Source organism: Theobroma umbraticum, unplaced genomic scaffold (assembly GCF_002168275.2).
Source record: "Theobroma umbraticum cultivar Fairchild unplaced genomic scaffold, ASM216827v3 scaffold_239.0, whole genome shotgun sequence".
Taxonomy (NCBI): Eukaryota; Viridiplantae; Streptophyta; class Magnoliopsida; order Malvales; family Malvaceae; genus Theobroma; species Theobroma umbraticum.
This window is the reverse complement of record NW_018397279.1, coordinates 1,678,718-1,688,020: the sequence shown is the minus strand read 5'-3', so window position 1 is coordinate 1,688,020 and position 9,303 is coordinate 1,678,718. Positions and strand designations below refer to the sequence as shown.

General features: G+C 35.4%; 2 protein-coding genes across 2 annotated transcripts in view; one reads left to right on the top strand and one right to left on the bottom strand.

Moving 5' to 3' along the window:
* The first annotated feature begins 3,379 nt into the window (after positions 1 to 3,379).
* CYP94B2 (cytochrome P450, family 94, subfamily B, polypeptide 2) lies at positions 3,380 to 5,227 on the top strand. The gene has a single exon (XM_021443351.2). The coding sequence runs from the start codon at positions 3,544 to 3,546 to the stop codon at positions 5,068 to 5,070; it is 1,527 nt and encodes a 508-aa protein (XP_021299026.1). The 5' UTR covers positions 3,380 to 3,543; the 3' UTR covers positions 5,071 to 5,227.
* A 281-nt stretch (positions 5,228 to 5,508) lies between these two features.
* Positions 5,509 to 9,303, bottom strand: part of LOC110427761 (P-loop containing nucleoside triphosphate hydrolases superfamily protein) — a 4,563-nt gene continuing 768 nt past the window's right edge. Inside the window, exons 3-13 of the mRNA XM_021443350.2 lie at positions 8,847 to 9,221; positions 8,467 to 8,705; positions 8,025 to 8,152; positions 7,805 to 7,923; positions 7,629 to 7,721; positions 7,280 to 7,381; positions 6,795 to 6,897; positions 6,395 to 6,478; positions 6,220 to 6,315; positions 5,999 to 6,126; positions 5,509 to 5,905 (exon numbers count right to left, since the gene is read on the bottom strand). Of these exons, the coding sequence (XP_021299025.1) occupies positions 5,804 to 5,905; positions 5,999 to 6,126; positions 6,220 to 6,315; positions 6,395 to 6,478; positions 6,795 to 6,897; positions 7,280 to 7,381; positions 7,629 to 7,721; positions 7,805 to 7,923; positions 8,025 to 8,152; positions 8,467 to 8,705; positions 8,847 to 9,221 (1,569 nt within the window). The 3' untranslated portion in view covers positions 5,509 to 5,803. The remainder of the gene's footprint in view (positions 5,906 to 5,998; positions 6,127 to 6,219; positions 6,316 to 6,394; positions 6,479 to 6,794; positions 6,898 to 7,279; positions 7,382 to 7,628; positions 7,722 to 7,804; positions 7,924 to 8,024; positions 8,153 to 8,466; positions 8,706 to 8,846; positions 9,222 to 9,303) is intronic.

Genomic DNA, 9,303 nt, shown 5'->3' with positions numbered 1-9,303 from the left:
AACGACTGCTCTATATCAAGTTAAATATTTAGAAAAATATTTAATTTAAAATTAATCAATAATAAATAAATAAAATATTTATTTTATTTATATATTCAAAATATTCTTAATTTAATAAACTCGAAACCTTTTTTTTGTTTTTCACCATTTCAATCATTTTGAAGGTATTGCTGTTATTTTTCTTCAACTTGGGTCCAAGTTCCCACGGGTTGATAAGTGGATTAAGCAAGCACAGTCATCTCTTAATGTTCTTTGAATCTACTATGCTTGTTTGCTTCTGCCCTGACATAGCACATGACATCAAAAACAAACACTAGGATTCGCACTATGAACCATTATTTAACAATGATAATAATAACAAAGATGATTCCTTTGGATCTTTCATTCAACCTTGTGTGCTTTTTTAGTATAAAAAAAAACTTTCTTTTTTTCTTATTTTGGCAGGCATGGAAAACTTTTTCCCATCATTAAAGAAATGGGAACAAAGCTTGGTTGATTTGTTAAATATTATCACATCCTTGTCCCATTCATCAGGTTTTTCAATCATTCACATTCGATCAGGAGCTGCATCCAAAATAATTTATTCATGTTATTTTTGAGTGGTCGGGTGAGCTCGTGATGATTTTAATCATTCTTTCAGCAAATTTAGTCACGTTTCCTTACATGGGGTGCCCATTTGTGGTCGGCTACAGGGTAAACAAAGAGATTACTTACTAGAAAACAAGGAAAAGAGTGGGAAAAAGGAAAAGGAAAAGAAGAGAAAGGATACTGGCATTGTGTGGATCAGAGCATGCATGGTAATTATGTATGATCTTTGTAGGAAATCTTGTTTGTTTTTTATGTTAAAATTTAGATAAATCTAAATTTACGTTAACTTTAAAAATTTAAATTCAAATTATTAATAATGATGATTAAGGGGGAGAGGTGTTGGGTGCAACGGGTTGGCCAGGGATAAGGTGTCGGTTGATGGTCGAGATGGGAAGAAAGGAGTTGGGGATTTTTTAGAATTTGAAGTTTCACGAGACAGGAAATTAATGAGAGATGTTACATATTTAATTTCTTTTTTATAATTTTTTTTTAAAAAAAAATATCGAACAAAAATCTCTATCAACAATTAAAATGATTAACTACTTAAACTATTATGATCAATTAACTTTTCAAATAAAACCGATTGATTGAACCATTTTTAATCGATATGTTGGTTGGATTATCGGAACCGACCAAATACTCAATCCTAATGATAATTTAGATGTTTTTATGAGCCATAACAATCACGTCAACACCCTATGTTGAACAAGATATCATGGAATTTTCATAGCATCTACTCCATTTATGTGAACCAACTACTGATCAAAGAAGAGACATGACGCAGTTAATTTAAGGACCCACATTTTGTATAGCCTTATCTGGATGACCTCCTACTGCGACCAGTTAAACCTGCCTACGACAACCCCGGCCATTGGATTGGATGATCAATGAAATTCGGTGGCTCAGGCAGGCTTCTTTTTAATGTTTCAGATTTGTTGCCTTACATTGCAGAGCATGATGGTGGGGAAGAGAAGAGAACGTGGATGTTTGCTGGTCAGTAATGATGATAACCATTTCCCCTTTTTCTTATTGTTTCGTTTTCGTCACATGGGTGTCGCAGTGCAGTTTTGACTACTGTAAAGAAGAAAAGGCTGTTGATCAAATTTCGGTTTTATCTTCTTTGCAAGAAGATTATAGGGCCACGAGGGCTTCTTCTGGATAGAGCTGTTCCAGCACACGATTCAAAATATAAAATGAGTTAAATTATGTAATTTATCTTCATATTTTGTCAAAGTGGTTTTCTGTATACTAATTTATAAAAATTAAATTGTTTTATTTTTTAAAATTGATAACACAAGTCTAACTTGTTAAAAACTTTTTGTTATTTATATTGATGTAGTGTTGGTTATGTTAATTTGATATTTTCTTTTATTAATGTAATATTAAATCTGACATGACAATGATTATGTGATATTTCACGAATGATGTAATGATAATATAATATGTTATAATCAAGTGTAAGTATTGATGTGAAATTATCTAACGTGAGATAATGATTTTAATTAATATTAAAAAAAGTAATAAATTAAAATTATGAATATATTTTTAAAAATTAAAGAGAGTGTTATTAAATAAAAAATAATTGAATTTCTGTATTTTATAATTTAAAACAATTAAAAAAATTTTAAAATAGCTAAAAATTATTTTGTCATTATTGACATATCATTATATTCAATATCATGTCAACAAAAAAATATAATGTTGTTATAAATAATAAAAAAAATTTAATATTCTTAATAATTAAACAGATATTGTTAATTTCAAAAAATATAAAAATTTATAATTACATAATTTAAACTATAAAATGTAAAGGAATAATTTTAAGTGATATATCAATTTTATGGTCATTAAGATTTTATTGGCTTTTATTGTTAACGTGTAAAAGAGTTATTAAACATGAATGATTGACTGTGCTTGGGCTTCAGTGAGGTCCCAGCTTGTCAGCAAACAGAAGAGACATGACTTCGTGAGTGAATGCAGGATTTTACATGTAATTTCAAGGTCTCACTCTACCATTGCACTTGCTTAAATAAACATTATCTAACGAGCAAGCTAGTCACAAATTGACTAGCATTTCAAACCAAAGAACCCTTTTATGCTAACAGCCATTTGAAACCTGACAAAATTCGTGCCCAAATTCACTTACAAAGCATGACTGTTGGTACCTGGTAGGGTAACTTCCAGACCTGCCAGTCATCACTCTGGACAAAGATAGACTACCCTTTAACTACCCTCTTCTTAAATCATTTTGTGGAAAGAAATTTGCCCATTTTAAAAGAAGACTTGAAGAATAAACAAAGAAATAAATTTTGAATTTTGTATAAAAATACAAGCAACCAATACACACATCACGCTTGAGTTATCCATTAATATAAAAATAATAGTTGAATTAATGTTCTTATGTCTTCAACTTTTGTTATAAGTTTTAAATAGATCATTTGTAAGATTGATAGTGATGTTTTTATTTTCGAAACTGATCAATAACTATCGTTTTTTATTTGGCATTGATATATTTGTAAAATTAGAGAGTATCTTGAATATATAATAATTGATTTTAAATTAGATACACGTTTTTTAAAGTAAAATCAACATTTCTTATTTAAGGGTTGAAATTTTTCAAATTTTCTTACTCTTGTCTCTTAGGTAGAGCACACATCATAGTAATTTTCAGTACCTACTTTAAACAAAATGTTTTTTTTTTTTTAAGTTTAATAGAAATATATAAATTTTTTCTCTTAATGCACCTAGGTAGTGGGTCAACTACATCTATTCATTATTGTGAGAATAATGGTAATGACTTAGCCATGAAAATAACATAACGTTTTAAAAATATAATACTTGTAGCTGATATATTTCTCATAACCCTCTCTAGAGAGCTAGCTTTGCAAAATCCCCTGGACGTTGCAGAACCATCAGTTCATCCTGGATATCCATTTCTGCCATCTTTATGCTAAGATGGAAACAATCATGTCTCTCTTTAGGCTTCTGCCCTTCAAGTTTGTGTTTGTATCATTGTTATTCTCTTTGTTGCATGCAGTCTTGTGTAAAGTCTGCAGAGCTCCAAAATTGTCAGGACATGGCCCCCCATCCTATCCAGCGATCGGCTGCTTGATTTCCTTCTACAAAAACCGCACTCGTCTGTTAGATTGGTACACAGAGCTCCTTGCAGAATCAGCCACCAACACGATTGTGGTGAACCGGCTTGGTGCTCGAAGAACTATTGTGACAGCAAACTCGGAGAACGTTGAATACATGCTCAAAACCAACTTCAACAACTTCCCTAAAGGCAAGCCTTTCACTGAAATTCTAGGGGACTTTCTTGGCTATGGAATATTCAATGTGGATGGGGAGCTTTGGCGCATGCAACGGAAGTTAGCAAGCCATGCTTTCAGCACCAATTCTTTGAGAGAATCTCTGATGAGTACATTGGAGGAAGAGGTGGAAAATCAGTTGTTACCTTTGCTAGAGTCATTAGCTGAGACATCAAGAGTCGTCGACCTGCAGGACTTGCTGAGAAGGCTTGCGTTCAATATGATCTGCAAGGTCTCGTTAGGGGTGGATCGCTGTTGTTTCGACCCTTCTCTGCCTGTTTCGCCTCTCAGCAAAGCTTTTGACGTGGCGTCAGAGATATGCGCCAAGCGTGGAGCTGCTCCCTTGTTCTTGGTCTGGAAGGTCAAGAAATGGCTCGGAGTTGGATCAGAGAAAAGGCTCAAAGATGCTGTGGAGGAAGTTCATGCCTACGTTGAGGAGATAATTCGGGACAAGAAGAAAAAGATCGATGAAAGGGGACAGAATTGTGGTGAAGATCTCTTATCGAGGTTGATATTGGCTGGCCATGATGGGGAACTGATAAGAGATATGGCAATAAGCTTCATCATGGCAGGAAGGGATACAACTTCAGCAGCAATGACATGGCTCTTCTGGTTGCTATCCTGCCATCCAGTTATAGAGCAAGAATTGCTGAAAGAGATAGAGAATAAGGAGGAAAGATTGTTAGATTATGAATCATTGAAGGAACTGAAATTGTTGAAAGCATCTCTTTGTGAATCCATGAGGCTCTATCCACCAGTAGCCTGGGACTCCAAGCATGCCATGGCGGATGACAAGTTGCCTGATGGTACCCTAGTCCAGGCAGGGGATAGAGTGACCTACTTTCCCTACGGAATGGGGAGGATGGAAGCATTGTGGGGAAAGGACTGGTCTGAGTTCAGACCAAGCCGGTGGTTTCTTGAACCAAGCTACCATGGAGGGTCACTAAAGAAGGTAAGTCCATTCAAGTTTCCAGTTTTCCAGGCCGGTCCAAGAGTTTGTCTTGGAAAGGAGATGGCCTTCATTCAGATGAAATACGTGGTGGCTTCCATACTTAGGCGGTTCGAAATCAAACCAGTTGGTTCAGATAAGCCGGTCTTTGTGCCACTCTTGACGGCTCACATGGCCGGTGGACTAAAGGTTGTGATTCAGAAGAGAGATCATTCAAGATAAGGCCAAAAGAAAAATACATTAATTTAGGGAGAGTCAATGGTTCTGAATTAAAATTGTGAGGCAATGTAAGATGCCAATATGCCATTATGTTCCCATCTGTATTATAGTTAGGACGAAATGAATAGCTGAAACAATGACATACTTAATACAAATCTTTAATCAGTGATTAATCATAATCATATTTGCATCATGATCATTGATTCAAAATCATGTGGCTATCCTGCAGGGGACAAATTTGTAATTGTAAAAGCATGAGCATAGTTAATTATCTCTAATACCTAGTCAGAATGCACATGCACGCGTGTTTCAAATGATTATGTCACCATGTATTGATTTTTTAAGAGGGAAAAAGGTTTCAAATCCTCAAAATAATAATCTTTACTTGTCAGCACAGTACCATTAAGCATATTTAATTCTCCTCTCCCGTGATTAACCACCTTGTTTTAATATCTAAAAAAAATCGTTATAATTAATTATTGTTACACACAAAGAAACAAGAAAAGAGCTGATGCTGCCAAATCTAGGATGATATAGAAGAGATGAATTAATAACAGAAAACCCTCAGGATAATAGAAATCAAAGCAGTAAGTTTCCCATTTTCATACAGGATAGAAAAAGATGAATGTAAGCGGTCCAAGATGCTGCTCTGTGGTTCTTTTTTTTTTTTTTGGGTGCCACTTAAAATGGAAAAAAAACAATGTCCTCTATTTTCATTATAGTCTTTTTCCAATCTTTAGAGTGATAAGCTTCCAAATTGTTTGTTCCATTCTTCATACGTACCCAATTCATTCAGAGAAACTGAGGGCCTGACCTCTTGTAACGCATTTTCAAAGTCCTACATAAGAAGAAGATGGCCTCAAATGATTAAGCTGATGAAAGTTTTACCTTGTAGACACGTTTGTTCTAGTTCAGACTAGCATGTCATTACCTGAAGAGTTACTGGCCGCATATCCTCTTTCTTCAGCTTTGTAATTTCTATGCCTTGCCTCAAAGCCTCTCTAAGAGGACCCATAGATGCATCTTTCACTAAGTTTTTCATATCTGATCCTGAGTAGCCTGCAAAGGATAGGTAACGAGCAAGGACATTTTGGAGGATTAGCTAAGATAAAAACAGAACAGCTCCACAGCCAAGGGAAGATAGAAGCTAACCTTCAGTTAACTTGCAAATGGCACCAATATCTTCTTCTGAAAGCTTGAATAATCCATCTTTCTCTAAGAGATTACGTACTATCCAGGCTCTGGCTTCTTCATCCCCAGGAAAAAGAAAGTCAGAAACAAACTCTGGCATAAATGGGTAGAATTAGATAAGAAATGTTAGTTGCACCTGATGAAGGAAGGGGAATATAGAGTCTCTTCGTAAGTCTTCTCCGTGCTGCTTCATCAAGCTCTTGAGGTCTATTCGTTGCTCCTGGAATATAAAGATGTCAATGCAATTGCTTGATATGACTCACCATATTTGAAGAGCTTCAAGTAAAGTCTAAAAGTTAAAATGTCAAATATAACTTGGATAAGAGATTTTTATTTCATTCTTATGAGATGCAGGCATAATTATCATGTATTGAACTAGTTCTCTCTAACAATTCGGAAAGTGTTAAGGATTTAACATGAATGCATATACTAGAGGTAGCAACACTCTCATTTCTGACAGGAGGTCCCTTTATTGAAACCTTTTCCATTTGTCGACAAAAATATATATATATATATATTCGTGGCTTCAACAGTACCTATAAGAAGAATCTGCTCAATGCCACTATCAAAGCCTTCCATTTCAATGAGGAACTGCGTCTTGAGTCTTCTACTTGATTCATGCTCACCTTCTGATTTACGCTGCAACCAGATAAAAACCCTTCAGCAGAACGCTTTATTGACCAGTTATAATGATTATTATGATGTAAGAGTCTAGTAAAATGCATCAGCCTAATTATTAGTTTGATTTACAAGTGGTGTGTCTGTAAATTACATGGATGTGAAGCATAGCCTAGTTCAAACAGAATTAATGAAAAAACAAAAATTGATTAATGATCAAAAGAAAATAAGTCCTTGTTTATTTGTAAAGTTTGGTGAATATCCATGTAGATGACTGCTAACGCAAAATAACTAAATTTGTCATCAGGTTTGACCAAACCTCTAAATCATTTCAATAAAGCATTCAAAGGTAGCTCTGACACCAATTCAAGTTTATCTTTAAGAGACATAAGATATATCTTACCTGAGATAGAAGTGAATCTATTTCGTCAACAAAAATTACAGCCGGCTGACGACAACTTGCCACCCCAAAAAGCGCCCTCACTAGCTTTTCACCCTCACCAATCTACAGTCACCAGTTGGAATGTTAGCTATTATAGTTGATTCAAAATAATATCTGGAAGAGAATGCTAGTAATTAGTAACATCTGGAAATGAAATGCTAGGAGTGACTTGAGAGATTTTAAAACTATTACTTACTGTGGATCTCAGAGATACATGTTGAATGGTGCCTAAATATTTGACAGGGCTTCCAGTATTTCAAAAACAAATATGCAAAGTATCATACAGACAAACAGGGAGACAGAAACATACCCACTTGCTTGTCAGTGAACTAGCAGATATGTAGAAAAAGGTGGCTTTGGCTTCCCCAGCTATAGCTTTCCCAATCATTGTTTTGCCTGTTCCCTATAGTAATAGTAGGTGCCCAAAGAAGTCATAAACCCATTATATTAGCATCTCCAATTTATAAAGAGTAAGAAAATACTTACTGGGGGACCAAAGAGAAGAAGACCTCTGCCAGGAGAGCGACAGCCTCTAAATATGTCAGGACGCAATAGAGGCCATATGACCATCTCTGTCACACATTTTTTGGCATGCTCCAAGCCAGCTGCAGCAGTTGCAGGCAGAAATTGTAAATTTAATTACAAAATTTTTAGATAAGCACATAGCTGAACAAAGCGGAAACCTAAAAGGAACATCTTAAAATACCAATATCATCCCACCGAACATTGGGATCTCGATCCATAATCTCATTACTGACATGCTCAATAAGGCGAGGTTCCAAGTTCCTTAATTTTTCAGGAAGTTCACCATCAGGACCACACAGCATTTCCAAACTGGAGGCAAAACCATTAAAAACAAGTTAAGACAAAGGTCAGGCATCAGACATATAAATAATGCTATTCAATATGAGACTTGAAACTGATCCTAGTATAGGAGATAACAATAATGCTTAAACTCAGTTTCAAAGATGCCTACGAAGGCTTTAAAGGCTCATTTGGTTGTAAGAGAAACATAAGAAATTCTTTAGTCAACAGAAATCTTAAATGGTTGAATCTCCTTGTAGAGACCGGACATTGAAAATGTAATACATAATCCATGAAGATCTAGTTGCAATTTTCATTTTCTTTGAAGAATTAACATAACTCACCATGTCCTTGTTGAATCATCTAATGCCTCATCACCTTTTCCACCAATTCGTGATGTCACATTTCCAACACTGCCCCCATTAGATCTTATTGGGGGAACAAAATTACCACGAACTCCACGGCGAGAAAAACCATAGGATTTTGCACCATAACCTCTAGTATTGAAGTTGGTATCACTCTGTGGGGAGACAGAAGAACTTGGGGAACCAGCCAGCCCTCGTTTTTGCCTTGCATCCATTTCCTATAACGAAGGGATTAACAATGGAATGTATGGAAATATTGCAGAAAACGTAAAACAAGTGGTTTCACTTTCAAACTCTTCAAAAAAGTACTGAACCAATTGGCAGTTTACATGCCAAAACTCCAATATTTTGTATCTTACCAGTTTTGCTCTTGCTGTTACAAATCCGTTCCCTGAAACATCAGCATTAGCTTCTTCATTGCTTGACGGCGAATTAGGGCTACTGATTTCTATGTGTGCACGCTTTGTCCCTGAGGTATTTACATGGCCCCTTTCTTCCTCTTCAACTTTGGAAAATGTTGAAACAGTGTGTCCCCTATGAAGGTTGTGATTAAAATGACCCTTCTCCACTACAACACAATCTTCGGAACTGTTAGTTTTGGAGTCCAAAGAACTCTTGTACGAGCAATTATTTGCCCTTGTAATTTTGTTTCCATACAAAGATGTCAACTTTGCCTGTGTGGTAACTTTTGACAGCTTGCTAATCAACTTATCTTGCCTGTCTTGTTGGCCTCCCTGAGACACAATCGAAGCTCAGTTTATTCAGAAAAAAAAAAAAACTTGTAATCGATGATCTTTTTCAAGTTCGATCATAAAA

Excerpts from the sequence above, each read along its gene's own strand:
- CYP94B2 (XM_021443351.2), top strand. The coding sequence starts at position 3,544 with ATGGAAACAATCATGTCTCTCTTTAGGCTTCTGCCCTTCAAGTTTGTG.